The sequence below is a fragment of the Syngnathus typhle genome, linkage group LG7 (assembly GCF_033458585.1).
Source record: "Syngnathus typhle isolate RoL2023-S1 ecotype Sweden linkage group LG7, RoL_Styp_1.0, whole genome shotgun sequence".
NCBI lineage: Eukaryota > Metazoa > Chordata > Actinopteri > Syngnathiformes > Syngnathidae > Syngnathus > Syngnathus typhle.
Window position 1 is genome coordinate 18,219,600 of NC_083744.1, and position 14,419 is coordinate 18,234,018.

At 56.5% G+C, this 14,419-nt stretch overlaps 2 protein-coding genes across 11 annotated transcripts; both read right to left on the bottom strand.

Annotated features, from left to right (window-relative positions):
* Nucleotides 1-57: 57 nt before the first annotated feature.
* Nucleotides 58-5,899, bottom strand: tmed6 (transmembrane p24 trafficking protein 6). 6 transcript variants are annotated; one of them, XM_061283502.1, is made up of 7 exons: nucleotides 5,679-5,899; nucleotides 5,480-5,606; nucleotides 5,033-5,190; nucleotides 4,374-4,955; nucleotides 3,808-3,857; nucleotides 2,137-2,254; nucleotides 1,578-1,626 (listed from the first exon to the last, which is right to left on the bottom strand). In XM_061283502.1, exons 1-4 carry the CDS (start codon nucleotides 5,892-5,894, stop codon nucleotides 4,722-4,724), a joined length of 735 nt encoding a protein of 244 aa, XP_061139486.1. In that variant the 5' UTR covers nucleotides 5,895-5,899; the 3' UTR covers nucleotides 1,578-1,626; nucleotides 2,137-2,254; nucleotides 3,808-3,857; nucleotides 4,374-4,721. The 6 variants fall into 6 exon arrangements, with proteins under 6 accessions (XP_061139484.1, XP_061139483.1, XP_061139486.1 ...); XM_061283504.1 differs by lacking the exon at nucleotides 1,578-1,626 and having other exon boundaries at nucleotides 2,136-2,248; XM_061283503.1 differs by lacking the exon at nucleotides 1,578-1,626 and having other exon boundaries at nucleotides 2,136-2,254.
* Nucleotides 5,900-6,197: 298 nt separating this feature from the next.
* On the bottom strand, nucleotides 6,198-14,071 carry ankrd27 (ankyrin repeat domain 27 (VPS9 domain)). 5 transcript variants are annotated; one of them, XM_061283465.1, is made up of 28 exons: nucleotides 13,757-14,071; nucleotides 12,313-12,435; nucleotides 12,097-12,207; nucleotides 11,707-12,027; nucleotides 11,567-11,626; nucleotides 11,127-11,177; nucleotides 10,994-11,059; nucleotides 10,846-10,922; nucleotides 10,636-10,757; nucleotides 10,491-10,569; nucleotides 10,285-10,417; nucleotides 10,125-10,208; nucleotides 9,929-10,050; nucleotides 9,717-9,799; nucleotides 9,524-9,639; nucleotides 9,367-9,459; nucleotides 9,103-9,300; nucleotides 9,000-9,044; nucleotides 8,804-8,929; nucleotides 8,686-8,730; nucleotides 8,480-8,593; nucleotides 8,204-8,398; nucleotides 8,028-8,147; nucleotides 7,789-7,962; nucleotides 7,587-7,680; nucleotides 7,457-7,520; nucleotides 7,331-7,391; nucleotides 6,198-7,179 (listed from the first exon to the last, which is right to left on the bottom strand). In XM_061283465.1, the coding sequence occupies exons 2-28, from the start codon at nucleotides 12,412-12,414 to the stop codon at nucleotides 6,517-6,519; spliced, it is 3,519 nt and encodes a 1,172-aa protein (XP_061139449.1). In that variant the 5' UTR covers nucleotides 12,415-12,435; nucleotides 13,757-14,071; the 3' UTR covers nucleotides 6,198-6,516. The 5 variants fall into 5 exon arrangements, with proteins under 5 accessions (XP_061139449.1, XP_061139450.1, XP_061139452.1 ...); XM_061283466.1 differs by having other exon boundaries at nucleotides 9,935-10,050; nucleotides 11,127-11,180; XM_061283468.1 differs by having other exon boundaries at nucleotides 7,789-7,929; nucleotides 11,127-11,180.
* Nucleotides 14,072-14,419: the final 348 nt, after the last annotated feature.

Genomic DNA, 14,419 nt, shown 5'->3' on the forward strand with positions numbered 1-14,419 from the left:
AACGCCCATTCAAATGAGCAAGGAGAAAAAAGATTCATGGAAAGCAGCAACAATGCCTTGATTGGATTTGGTTTTATTGCATCAGAAGTATTGCACATGGAGTAGCTAAGTGTGCTTGGTCAACTTTGCACAACTTCTCTTCTGCAAACTTTTGAGACGCGGCAGTCCACGCGGCGTATCATTGAAGTAAGAGCGTTGCCGCTCATATGACTTTATGACTAGGGGTCTAGCTCCCAGGGTTGCGCTGAGGCAAAAGCTCGTGCCAGCTTGATCATGTCTCGATAGTTGTTGTTGTAGTTTATGACGGTGTTCATCGTGTTGTTGGGGCGCTGCTGGTACGCCATCGCCATAGGATTGAAGCTCATCTCAGGGGGTGTGGGAGCATAGGAGACGTGGGGGGACACCATGGGGGACACCATCTGGACGGGTGACATCATGGGCATGGGGGACATCATAGGCATGGGGGACATCATGGGCATGGGGGACATCATGGGCATGGGGGACATCATGGGCCTGGGGGACATCATGGGCATGGGGGACACCATGTGGACAGGTGACATCATGGGCATGGAGGACACCATGGGCCTGGGAGACATCATTGGCCTGGGGGACACCATGGCCATGGGGGACACCATGGGCATGGGGGACACCATGGGCCTGGGGACCGGTGACATCAGAGTGGGTTCTGGCATGTGGATGGGTGACTGCCTGGAGCTGTATGACGTGGAACCCTGTGCCTCGAGTAAGGCGCTAGTGCTAGTAGGTGACACTGGTACAAGTGCCTTGCTCTCTGACAATTTGGCCAGAGGTGCACCGGGCTCCTCGCTCTCCGTGCCAAGAAGCGGCTTGACCCTGTTCACGGAGGTCAATAGCATCTTGGCGACAAGTGTCGTAGATTCTTGGGCCGCGCCGCCGTCCAAGGCGCCCGGACCCTCGTCGGCGTCGCCTGAAGCCTCGGCGCCGCCGCAACGCTGGTCGGCTTGGGTCACCCGCATGACGGGCTTGCGACGGAGGGGTTCGAGGCTCTGGGCCTTGATCGCCCTGTGTTCCGCCATGATGGTCCTCAGGCCCTCCCTGAGGGTGTCGCCGTGGCTGATCTGCAGAGCCATGGACAGCACCTGCAGGTCCTGGCTCAGCTTCTGACCGACATCGTGGAACTTGGACTCGTTGATGCTGGAGTTTAACACCTTGGACACGACGTTGGTTTTGGAAAGTTTCCTCATGAGGTCGGTGGCGTCCTCCAGACTGCGGGTCAGCTCCATCAGGGCGGTTCTGACATCGGGCGAGACGCTGTCGGGCCGCTGCTTGATGCTCAGCACCATCATTTCCAAGGTGCGCACGCGGTCGGCCACTTGCAGGCACTGGGCCTTGTTGGACTTGGCCGTCTGCCCCATTTTGTTGAGCTCGGTGCACAAACCCAAGATAGGTTCCACCAACTGGTGCCAAACACAATCGCACATGAAATACCGTGAAGAGCTTGCTGGGCTGGGCAAGCACGCGATGGCTAGGACTTGCTAGCCTGAAGTGAAATGATGACGCATGCAAATGAAAATCCGCCATGTTGTGCGCTTGCACTTACCTCCATGTTGAATGGTGACTCTGTCGCTTTAATTCTTTACTTGTTTCCTGGAATGTCAAAGTCAAACGTCACCATTTTTTTTTAATCCAGACTTCACATACAACGAAATCTTTAATGGTCTTGTAAGTGGAAGAACCGGTCACTCGTACGTCGTTTGTGATATCTTTGCATTCGATATATGAACCAAAGTGTTTACCAAAAGAAAGACCCAATGATTGTCACACACACACACACATCTTTGGGTGTGGTGAAATTTGGCTCTGCATTTAACCCATCCCCGAAGGGAGCAGTAGCAGTGCCGGGCCCGGGAATCATTTGGTGATCTCATTCCAAATATTCAACAGCTCATATTTCCCAAAGTGGACACATTTTCTTTCGCAAGATGGTGTTTCGTCCCGACGCCACACAACAAGTGCTCAGCCTCGATGAAAAATCTTGCCCCTCGTTCCGTTGAGTTCCGCGAGTCACACGTGCTGCGCATTGTGTTGCCGAAATAAATATGAGCGGGATGAATTGAAAAGGAATTCAACAAGGGTCGGTAAATAAGCCAAAGTCACCTGATTTGTCGTCGCCCGTCCAACGCAGTGGCTGCTGGCATCAGAATGCAACCCAGCGCTCGTCGAGCTGAGCTGATGTTTGCTGCCAACGTCGACCTGTCCCACAGCATTCCTATACCTCGCATCCAAAGTGAAACCAAAGTTGCTTTTTGGCTTTCAAAGTACGTACAAATATTGACGGGAAGCAGCAACAGTGTGTTGAGTCGACTTGGTTTTATTGCTTAAGAAGTATTGCACGTGGAGTAGCTAAGTGTGCTTGGTCAACTTTGCACAATTTCTCCTTTTTGAGAAGTTTTCAGAAGCGCCAGTCCACGCGGCGTATCATTCAGCTCACCTAGTATAGTAAATGTTTGTCAAAATGTTGCCGCTCATATGACTTTGCGGCCGGGAGTGTGGCGGCCCCGGGGCAAAAGCTTGTGCCAGCTTAAGGGCTTGTGAAGAGGGGGCACGGTTGTAGCTTATGAAGGTGCTCACCGCGGTGTTGGGTGGCTGCTGGTACGCCATCGGCATAAGACTGAAGCTCATCGCAGAAGGTGTGGGCGCATAGGAGTAGGGGAAGCTGGAGACAGGGGGGGATACCATGGGGGACACCATAGGCATGGGGGACATCATTGGCCTGGGGGATACCATGGGCATGGGGGATACCGTGGGCATGGGGGACACCATGGGCCTGGGGGATACCATGGGCATGGGGGACATCATGGGCCTGAGGAGCGGTGACATCAGAGTGGGTTCTGGCATGTGGATGGGTGACTGCCCGGAGCTGTATGACGTGGAACCGTGCGCCGGGGCGCCCTGTGACTTTGGGGCGGGTACCTTGGTCTCGGGTGAGGCGCTAACGAGTATCATGCGAGTAGGTGACGCGGGTACGGGCGCCTTGCTCTGTGACAATTTGGCCAGAGGTGCACCGAGGGGCACTTTGCCATCAGGCGGCTTGACCTTGTCCACGGAAGACAATAGTATATTGGCGACAAGTGTCGTCGAATCCTGGGCCGCGCCGCCATCCGAGGCGCCCGGACCCTTGTCGCCGCCCGAACCGTTGTCGTCGCCGCCGCAACGCTGGTCGGCTTGGGTCACCCGCATGACGGGCTTGCGACGGAGGGGTGCGAGGCTTTGGGCCGTGGTCGCCCTGTGTTCCGCCACGATGGTCCTCAGGCCCTCCCTGAGGGTGTCGCCGTGACTGATCTGCAGAGCCATGGACAGCACCTGCATGTCTTGGTTCAGCTTCTGACTGACTTCCTGGAACTTGGACTCGTTGTTGCCGGAGTTTAACACCTTGACCAAGGCGTTGGCTTTGGAAACTTTGCCCATGAGCTCGGTGGCGTTCTTCAGACTGCGGGCCAGGTCGATCAGGGCGCTTTTGACATCGGGCGAGACGCTGTCGGGCCGCTGCTTGATGCTCAGCACCATCTTCTCCAAGGTGCGCACGCGGTCGGCCACTTGCTGGCACTGGGTCTTGTTGGATTTGGCCGTCTGCACCATTTTGTACACGTCGCCGCACAAACTCAAGATGGATTCGGCGCTTCCCAACAACAACTGACAAACACAATCACACATGAAATAGTGTGAAGAGCTTGCTGGGCAAGCACACGATGGATAGGACTTGCAAGCCTGAAGTGAATTGATGACGCATGCAAATGAAAGTCAGCCATGTTTTGCACTGCTACTTACGTCCGCCATGTTGCTTGGTGACTCAGGCTCCTAAATTCTTTACAAGTTTCCTGGAACAACAAAGTCAAACGTCACCATTTTTTTTAATACAGACTTCACGAAATCTTTAATGGTCTTGTAACTGGAAGAACCGGTCACTTGTTTGTCACGGTACTGTTTGTGATATCTTTGCATTCGCTATCTGAATCGAAGCGTTTATCCAAATATTCAACTTGGCTTATATATCCCAAAATGGACCCATTTCCTTTAGCAAGACTGTGTTTCATCCCGAGCCCGCCCCAAGACAAGTGCTCAGCCTTGATGCAAAATCTTGCCCAAGCCCCAAATTCCCTCGTTCCGTTGAGTTCCGTGAGTCACAAGTGCTACGCACCGTGTTGCCGGAATAAAAATGAGCGGGATCAATTGAAAAGAAATTCAACAAGAATCGGTAAATAAAACAAATGCTCAGCCGTGAAGAAAACTCTTCCCCCTAATACCCTCGTTCCGTTGTCCGATTTGTGAATTTGCATCCTTTTCATGTTCATGTCCCCTAATGAGGTACGATTCGGCAAATAAGCGAAAGTCACCTGATTTGTCCTCTCGTCCGACGCAGTGGCTGCTGGCATCAAAATGCAAGGGCAGCGCTCGTCGTGCTGATGTTTCTTGCCAGCTTCGACCTGTCCCACAGCATTCCTATCTCGCATGAAACCAACTTGCACGTGGAACGGGTACAATTTATTGAACAGCATGGTACAGAACAGAAGCGGTCCTCACGGTAATTGCAGGCGGCGGTTTCACAAATTCATTCTGCCACCTAGTGGAGGTCATGGTTATTACACGCCCGAACAATTCTCGTCACTAAGGATTTATTGTTCAAAATCGATGAAAATGGGATCGAAGTGATGAAGGCTCCTGTTGGCAAACAAGCGCGGCACTCAGCATGCGCGCGGCTCGCCGTCGCCGTGGCGGCGCTCGGCGAAGAGGCTCTTGAGGAAGCGCAGCTGCAGATATCCGGCCAGCACGATGAGAAGGGCCAGGGCGGCCGAGCAGTAGCCCACGCGCCGCCGCTTGGACACCAGCAGGAATTCGTCGGCGCCGCGGCGCATGCGTCCCGCGTTGTAGTGACGGAACATGTGGAAGGCGGCGTTCTCCACGCGCCGGGCCGACGCCTGAAAGCAAAGCAAAGCAGCGATCGATCCATCTATTGATCGAACAAGTCCGCAACAGCCACCTCTTTCCTTCAGACCTCGATGATGCTCAGCGTGTCGTTGAGCTTCTTGGCCTTATCTTCTACTTGTTCTTCTTGTTTGGGGGGCGCGTGATCGTAGTAAACGCCAAAGCTGAGGGACACCTGCATGCTGCCGAAGCGGTTGTGGAAGTTGCTCAAACACATCTGGTAGAAACCTGAAACACGCACACGCACACGCACGTCCACAAGTGCAAACACGGTCATGTCAAACAACACTAATATGAAAACAAACAACATACACGTGCATCGAAACATGCGTGTGCGCACGCGCACGCAAGAAAACCGAAAACCGTGCAAGCTTTTTCAAGAGTATTTTGGCGCCCCCTTCGGGCCAGTGTGTGTTCCGCAAGTTTTGGGTGATGGAAAATGATGCTCATCCCACCCAATTCAAATCATGTCGGAGCCGATGGTTTTGGAGTGTGTGTGTGTCTTTGTTGCGCGCACCGGTTTCGCTGGCGTCCAAGTCGATTTGCCCTTTGGCGTCATCCACGGTGGAAAGCAGGAGGCCGCCGGGAGCGTTGACGGTAACCGAGAGGTGGCGGTCGTGGCCCACGCCCGTCACCCACTGCACCTGAACGCACCGGTGTCGTACCAGGCAGGCAGGGCAAAAGCGGCGCTCGCAGCGGCGTTCCACTCATCTCACCATGAAGTTGAGGTAGAACTTCTCCCCGTGGTGAGCAAAGTGCCAGAAGCAGTCCATCCCGGCGCCGGGCAGAACCACCGAGAAGTCGTACTGGTCGGCGCCCCAGAACAGCTCCTGGTCCGCCATGTTGGGTCGGAGGCCGGTCTGGGGTCCCCCGCGGGCCCCTGATCCCCAAAACAAGGCCGCTAGGAACCAGCCGAGCGCGTGCCGCATCATGTCCCACTGATGCCGCCCGAGCGAGGGCCCACTTGTCCACCGCGTCGCAAATCATTAACCGGCTGGGAAGGCCGACCGGCCCGACAGCCGCTGCGTGGCGATAACAGCCACGCTTTCATCTACTTGTACTCGCAAGTGCCAAAGGAAGGAATAGAAATACTTTGAAAGGCCAATTTTTGTCTGCGAGCTTTTCATCCCCACAAAAAGGTCATCCGATTATTTCCATTCCTCGCTTCAGACGACAGTGGGATTGTAGTCCTATGAAAATCCCTGTCAGAAGAAGGCTGACAGACAAAAAAGATGTGGCATGCAAGATGAGTTTTAATTTCAGTCCAAGCATGATGTACAAAGTTAATAAAAGACGGACGGAAAGTAGTAGAGAAGTTATTCAATGGCAAAAAATGCACTTTTGACACTTTTGATCATTTCCCACCACTGCTTTCATCTCCGTCACAATTGGCTGAATCCCTTTTTGACCTCTTGGCCCGCCCCCTCCCCTCTGGTGTGGAGAAGATAGATGATGGACGCAATTTCCTGTTTGCGGACGTCTGTTTTTCCCACCACCAGCTTTAGCGCGCACACTCTATGAGCTGTCCTCGGCACTCGACCGGAGTTGTCAGCGTCAGCCCACCCTGGGGTCACCGGAGATGTCGTCGATAGGGGAGTGGGCCGTACGAGGGCTGGCGTCTTGGAGGTGGGATGTTTCAGCGGAGTCGTTTTTGTCACAGGGAAGAAGCAGCGTGTCACAAGGCGGCCTTGTGTCTTTGGCGTCGGCCACGTCACTACAAATGGGCGTGTCCCTACAAATGGGCGTGGCTCCGATGTGGGCACTTGAATCCTGAGTGTGCGACATGTCACACGGATTGCCTTTTCCACTAGCGAGACCGGTGGCAGACGTGTCACCGGAAATGGCCGCCGTGTCCCCGGCATTGGCGTGTAGCGGCGGGCTTGCGGGTAAACGTGAAGTGACGTCACCGTCGTCTGACGACCGTTCCGTCACGGAGTCGCGCGGCGTCTGTCCGTCTGACGGCGGCGGCGGCGACGTCATCAGAAAGGCGAGCGCCGCGGGGCTTTGGCGCTTGGTGTCGTCGTCGTCGTGACGACGTCTGGTCCAAACGCGCACGTCCATCGGCGGCTCCGGGGCTTCCTCTCCCGAGTCCAGCGTGTGCCAACGGGTCAGGCCCCGCCCTCTGGAGCCAGGGGTGCCGTCGGGGCTCGCCGACGAGGCGGTGGCGTCCGCCGTGCCGCCGCGCCGCAGCCGCGGCCTCCTCGCCCCGGGACTCACCTGCACACGCAAACACATCTGCTTAGGTGCTGCTCATTTCCATGAGCCCATCTCTGGCGCTTAGCATTTAGCTCGACAACTTTTCGGTGGACTGCCATATGTGGGAGTGATGGAAGTGACGAGTAATAATTGACAGGAAGACAAAGCGGACCTGCTCGGGTGCAGCCGAGCGCCCGCTTGGACTGCCGGACGTTTCCTTCGTCTGCTGAATCCTGCGCACAAAAGAAGGTCAAAACGGACGAGGAAGGTGGCGATGAGGACCAACGAGGGCGACGACCTGCCGGCGGCTGACTTTTGGCGGGCGGGATCGTTGAGTCTCAGACACTGAACGAAGGAGTGAGCTGCGAAAAAGGAGGCAAAACATCAGCGGGTTGAGTGAACGTAGCCGAGCCGGAGGTCACGCTTACCCAGGGTGCCTTTGGGCACGGAGAGAAGTTTGATGGGCTCGTCATCCGGGGGGAGTCCCGAGGCTTTCTGCAGCGATCGCACGATCTCGGCGTTCTGAAGCACAGCCAAAAGAGAGACGGTGACGCGACGGTCAGTGGGAACGTCATTTCCATTTCTTTGTGTGTCTTGGCATGTGAAGACATTGACAAAGAATTGACTCACCTTTCCGCCTCGCTGATACGCGGCGTCCAGAGGCGTCCTGTGTTTCTTGTTGCGCAGGTGCGGGGAGGCTCCGGCCTTCAGCAGGACATCCACCAGGGCCCGGTGGCCGGCCCGCACTGCGCAGTGCAGCGCCGTGTTGCCCTGCCGGTTGCGCACGTTCACCAGCGCCTCGCTCTAAACAAAAAGGAGCGGCGTCCGTCTGCGCGCCCGCCTCTCTACGGCTTGACGTCCGCACTCACCTGCAGGAGCGTGGCGGCGGTGTCCAGGTTGCCGTGGAGACAGGCGCGTATTAAAGCCGTGTTGCCGTACTGGTCCTTCTTGTTGAGCTTGGCGTTGCACTCCAGCAGGAACTTCACCACCTGGACAGGCCAGCGCGTTACAAGCGTGGTGGCCGGCGGCGGCGCTGCCCGCCCACCTGCAGGTGGTTGTTCTGGCTGGCCAGGTGAAGCGGCGTGGCCTTGCGCTCGGTGCGCGCCTCGACGTCGGCGCCGTGGCGGACCAGGAGCGCCGTCAGCTCGCCGTGGCCGTACATGCAGGCGACGTGGAGCGGCGTCACGCCGTCGGCGTTGGCGCTACGCACGCACAAGGCGCCGCACGGGACCGCACGCGCCTGATAACCACAAGGCACGCACACTGACGTCAACATTGGACACAAATTTGATGGGAAGGTACACCCGAGCGAGCCAGCCACCTTGTGAGCCGGCGCGCACGTGGCACATTGACACAGAGGATGACACAGCGATGCCTCGGCCGCCGCCGCCGCCCCCGCCTCTTCCTCGTCTGTCCACTCCAACAGGTAGCGCACCTGAAACACGCACAGAAATGCAACCTCAGAAAAATTGAAAGCAAAAACAGAGAGGCAATGACAAAAGAGTTATAGTGTGTGTGGGGGGGAACCATTTGCACGTCTCCGTCCGCCACAGCCCGCAGCAGCTTCTCCACCTGTCAAGCACACACACACACACGCTCAGCAGCAAAAGGAAAGGCGCTTGGTCGGCAACGGCGCGGGCGTTACCTGGCCATGTCGCACCGACGCGCTCTCGGGCGGGAGCTCGCGGGCCGGCGAGGACGACGCGCCGCTTGACGTGGACGAGCGCCGGCCGCTGCGCTCCGAGCTGGCGGCAGGAACTCGCACGGGAGGCTGAGGGAGGGGCAAAGACGGACGTCGTTAAAAAAAAACAAGGTGGCGGCGGCGGTGGCGGCGTCCTCACATGAGCGCAGCGCTGCCCCTCGTCCCTCCGCAGCAACGCCAGCACCTGCGCGGCCAAAAAAGCAGATCAGACGCCGAGCCGCCGAGCCTCGTCCCGCACGGACCTTGGAGTTGAGGGCGCAGTGGGCGGGCGTGTGCGCTTTGCTGTTGAGCGCGTGCACGCTGGCGCCGTTCTCCAGCAGCACGTGGACGATGGATTCGTAGCCCCAGCGAGACGCCACGTGCAGCGCCGTGTCGCCTTTGTCGTTGGCCAGGTCCAGGCTGCACCTCTGGAAGTCGTAGTAGACCAGCGCCTTCACGCACTGACGAAAAGGACAAACGTGGTGATATGGCGTGCGGGAAGACGGGTGGGATTTTGGTGAACTCACGTCCTCGTGTCCGTACATGCAGGCCAAGTGCAGCGGCGTGTTGCCGTTGTTGTCCTGAGCGTCCGCATCCGCCTTGTAATGCAACAGCAGCAGCTACGCACGAGCAAAGATGCATTTGCAAACGATGGCGGCATGCGGCGGCGGCGTCCAAACGTACCGCCGCTCCTTGGTATCCCTTTTGACACGCCAAGTGCAGCGGTGTGAGCGTGTGGTAATCGGTGGCGTTGACCGGTGCTCCTTTGGCTACCAGAAGGTCAATCAGCTGCGCCTGACCTACACACACACGCGAAGCAGCCACGTTGCTAATGCCCACGGGCGAGAATGCCGCGCGCGCCTTCCTGCTGACCGACCGCAGACGGCGGCCACGTGCAGCGGCGTGTAGCCTCGCTCGTCTCTGGAGGACGCCGTGACGACGGACGGGTCGTTCAGCTTCCTGCAATCACCAACAAAAGCGACTTGGGGATGAAACTGACTGCAGTACCCCTGAAAACCACCAGAGTATTTTCTGCGCCTTCATTTATCATTCAGCGAGCGAGACACCGCAGGAAAAACAAAGTCTGACCCGGACCGTTGGAGGTCGCAGAGGTCACAGGAGCACAAAGGGTGACACGGCCGCACGTCTTCTTCGCTCTCGCCTTCGCTCAGCAGACGCTCCACCTCCGCCTCGTTCCCGTCTGCCACGTGCTGCGCATGCAAACGCACGTGAGTGGCGAGCGCGAGCGAGCGAGGACAGGTCAAAGGTCCCGCCCGGCGCTGACCTCCAACAAACGGCCGATGGGCGTGGAGGCGCTCGCCAGATCCACCTTCATTTGCACCTTGTTGTTGGCATGGCCGTGGCACTCCTGAGCACACGACACGCGTGCATTTGTCAGCGCCAGCGGGCGAGGCGCGGTGGGCTAGGCGCGGCGGGCTACGCACGGAGAGCGTGTGGTGCAGCCTCCCCAGGCTGATGTACTGGACGGCCGCCTCGAAGGTGCTCAGACAATAGCTCAGCTCGTCTTTGCTGGACTGACAGAAGCAGAAGTTCCTCATGTAGCTTAGGTTGGCCATCCTGCAAACACACACACAAGTCAGTAGCCTGCACGCACGCACACGCGTGTGTCTGTGTGTGTGTCGGGTCTCACCAGTTGGGGATTTCCATCTTGACCAGCAGATAGAGGATGATGGACAGCAGGTCATCGGCGCACACGGCTTCCACGCTGACTGCAAAACACGCACACGCAATGAGTGGAAAGTCAGCTTGAGGTTGGCGTGGCGTGGCGTGGCTACCTGCCGAGGACGCCGTGCGGGTGGCGGTCAAGGCCACCTTGCGCAGGCAAAGCAGCTTGAGGAGCGGCGACGTCTGCTGGTTGAGTTGACCCAGCTCCCGTTTGGCGCGAGACAAGTTGATGCTGACGGCGCAGAAGACGACACGAGTTAGCATTTGTTCATCATCATCATCACGTAGCATTTGTACGTGCCGCCCACAAATCATTCCACCTGAAATGCGCTTTGACGCCGACGTCTTTGTGCTGAAGCTCTTGAAGACTTCTGGTGGTCTTGTTGAAGGCGGCGTCCTGCAAGCAAGGGCAAGGCGTCAGTCAGGCGGCCGGCCGGCCGTCTCGGAGCGGCGCCGGGCTCCGCCCACCTGTCCGGCTTCCAACGTCGACACCAGGTTGAAGATCAGCGGGTGGATGGCGTGATGCACGTACACCTGAGCAAAGCGGAGCGCCGGCGTGTTAGTTGGCGACGGCAGTGCATGCGCCTTTTGCCGTCCTTACCTCCACGGCTTGTTTCACCAGACTGGTTTGGAGCTCCTGCTTGGCCGACACCTTCTGAACACAGCACGACAGCCTCGTGATTGACAGCTCGTCGGAACGCGGCCGGACGGAGCTTTGTCAACGTTTCCTGTCGTGGGCTGCCTCGTTACTACGCATTTGCACGGAAACGATATTTTCCAGAACATGCGGTAAACGCTCAAGCGTTCCGGGTTGGCGATGGCTCGATGGCAACTCTAATTGGCGGACATTGCGTAAAACATCACGGGAAGCTCGGCAGTCGAGATGGATCCGCGTGACCTCAATGACAAAATCCGCTAAGATGATGACAAAGCTTCACATGATTTTGATCAAAAGCAAAGCGGAACTGGTTTGCGGTTGCCATAGCAACGGAGATGACGACCGTCACCACGAGTTCGCCCCCCCCCCCCCCCAATACTCACTGGCCGAGCGTCCCGCAGCACACACTGAAGGCAGCGTGTGTACAAGCCGTGGGTGGAGTCCTAGCAACACACAAAGGAGTGACGTGACGTGGCGCATCCGTGCGGCCCAAAAGCGCAAGCGGCTCGCCAGCGCGTCCTACTATGTGGTGCCGCAGTCCCTTTCGCTCGTGCTGCTTGAAGGCCAGAGAGAAGTTTGCGATGAGTTTGTCCAACTTGTGGCTGTGGCGGCCCAGGAACACTTTGACGTCTTCTAGGCTCCTGAGGTGGTAAGTCGCGCTGGGCGCCCTCGGCGGCGGGCCCGACTCCGCCTCCTCCGCCGCCTCCACCGGCCCGGAGATGCACAGGACGCTGTAGCTCTCCTCCTTAGCGTTGTAGAAGGTTTCCTCAAACAGGATGGGGAGCGAGACCGGGGGCGCCAGGTCAGATCCCAACAGGACCCGCCTGTCCTGGATCCGGACGTCCTGCGAGGAAAGATGCGGAGGATGAAGACGGGATTTCTTTTCGTTTGTCCGTGATAGGAAAAGGCCAACCTTTCCGTCTGCCGTCTGGTATCCGTCTTCCACGGCGTGCAGAACGTAGCTGTCAAAGTGAAGTTCCGACACGACGCTACCCTCGAGACTTCCGCAGCACGGGACCAGAACCTGCGCAAGTCAGCAGCAAGCGGTTCGCTTTACGGCTACAAAAATGCTAACGGACGTCGCTAGCCGGCACGGTTCGAGAAAAAAATGATTGGGTTAAGTCCTTACGATGCCGTGCAGCCGGGCCACGCGCTCGCACAGGTCCGGCCGGAGCTTCTCCAGCGCCACGAAGAAGGCGTTCTTGGCGATGTTCTCGTCGTACAGCGCCATGGGGTGCTGCAATTGCGCCACCTGCGGGAGCAAACGGGCGCACGCGTCACGTTGGCAGGACGAGGGAGCCATCGCACCCGCTTGCTAACATTTAGGGTAGTGACGCCGTAACGAGCATCAATTCAAAAGTCAACCTGAGGCTCGTTTCATAACTTGGCTAGAAAAGTCGCAACGAGTTGGAGCGCAGGTCTCGGCAACGTAAAGAGGAAGCGGCAAATGGGAAGTCAACCAAAGTGAGAGTTGACAGCCAAGCAGACGACTGCCCTGGACTCACCTCCTCAGCTGTCAGCTTCATGGTGTTGCTAGCACGCACGCACGCACACGCTCGCTCGCTCGGCGTGGCAAGTGAGGGTGCTTACTGGGCGCCTCAGTTAGGACCAAAGTGAGGAATGAGATCACGTGACGCCAGCGCCGGCCCTTGTGACCCCCCCCGGCAGGAATGTGTCCCGACCCCTCGTGACGGGATGCGCTCGGACAAGCCGTGACATCAGTCAACATCACGTGATCGCTTGATGACCTCACCGTTGAGGCCTTTAAATTTACCGTGTGAATTATTCATTGTTTCCCCCCTATATTTGAAATCAATGTTGCTTTTTGTGCCATTTGAAAGATAATGTAAATTTCCCATGCATAAATGTGGAAGTGGCCATTAAGTGGCAACTTGACGCTTTGCGTTGCCTTGTGCGATGTCACTGCTTGGGAAATTCAGCGGGCGCTAGATTCAAACCGCAGATGGATGATATGTTCTGGAGTGAATTTTCTGATTGAACTGCGGTTCTAAATAAATGGAGTTCCTGAGGTCTCAATCTTTGTCTTCACCCCCCGCACCCCTTTGTTTGTTTGTTTTGAAAAATTGCTTACTGGGCCTGAGTCATCTAAATATTTGATGACAAACATAAAGTCTAAAAAATCAACCTTAGAACCTTTTGGACTATGAAGTATTTAGTCACCTAATATGCATATCTATGAAGCGTGGGAGAAAATGACATCAACTCATAACAAAATGTAGCTGTCAAACCAAAATACGGTCGTCCCACTTGAGCAACATTTGGTGCTATTTTTATTTCCAGGTGTTTTTTTATTTTTATTTGCTTGTCTATATCCCAAGAGAATGGAGCTGGCCGAGAGCGAGCTCACTCCAAGTTGGAGATGTTTGTTGTGGGCTGCTGTGACTCAGCCAATCCGAACCGGGCCCGGAAGTGGCCACAATTAGCTTCATCGGCTAACAACAAAACAAAGAGCCGTCGTTTGCTTCCGGCTAAGGGCGCCGACGTCTCGCGTTCGCTTAAGCCGGAAGACGAGCGACTGAAGACAGAAAAGAGGCAACGTTGTTGGTGGTCACCTTTCGTCGACGCGTCCTGGGTTCCTCGGCTGCTCATCCGGTGGCGGTGGCGGCGGCAGCGGCGGCGTCTCGCACAGTCGCAGGCTCGTCACTCGCCCGTCCGTCCGACCGGCTGGCTCGCAGCCCCGTTAGCCGCTGTGCTCAGTGGCAGTTAACAAGTCGCACAAAGACAATGCCGTCACGCTGGCTGACAGCCATTGTCCCAAGCCCAAAAGCAAAAGCATGTTCGTACGAAACGCAAAGCTTCATCCAAGTGAGCTAAGCAGCACTTGACGCTCCTCGACCAGCTCTGACTAGATGGGCAAACAGCACCCTCTATCGGCTTGCGTGTGTACTGCAGGCTATTCCGCTCGTCTTGTGCAAGTTGAATAGTCAATACTAAGTGTTTTCAAAACGAAAACTCGTGACTATCCAGACGTCAACGGCTTCTGAATATAGTAAAACGAACAGTTGGAATAGTCACTTTTCGCACAAGATATCCGAACTCATCCTCAAATATGTGCAGCGGCATGTTGCCGTGGGCAATGACGTCACTCCTGTGAGTCATGGGAGAGGGTTTACTGAGATGCAGCAATCCACTAAACGTCGATTTTGCCTCAAAACAAATGAGACATGCTAATTTTAAATTTAAGCATGTCATCGCCAATTGATCACGTTATAACA

Coding starts and splice junctions, on each gene's coding strand:
- ankrd27 (XM_061283464.1), bottom strand. CDS start 12,414: ATGGCGCTGTACGACGAGAACATCGCCAAGAACGCCTTCTTCGTGGCG. Junction 11,627..11,706: donor AGGGACTGCGGCACCACATA/GTAGGACGCGCT, acceptor GTGTGTTGCTAG/GACTCCACCCACGGCTTGTA. Junction 11,181..11,566: donor TGCTGCGGGACGCTCGGCCA/GTGAGTATTGGG, acceptor TGCTGTGTTCAG/AAGGTGTCGGCCAAGCAGGA.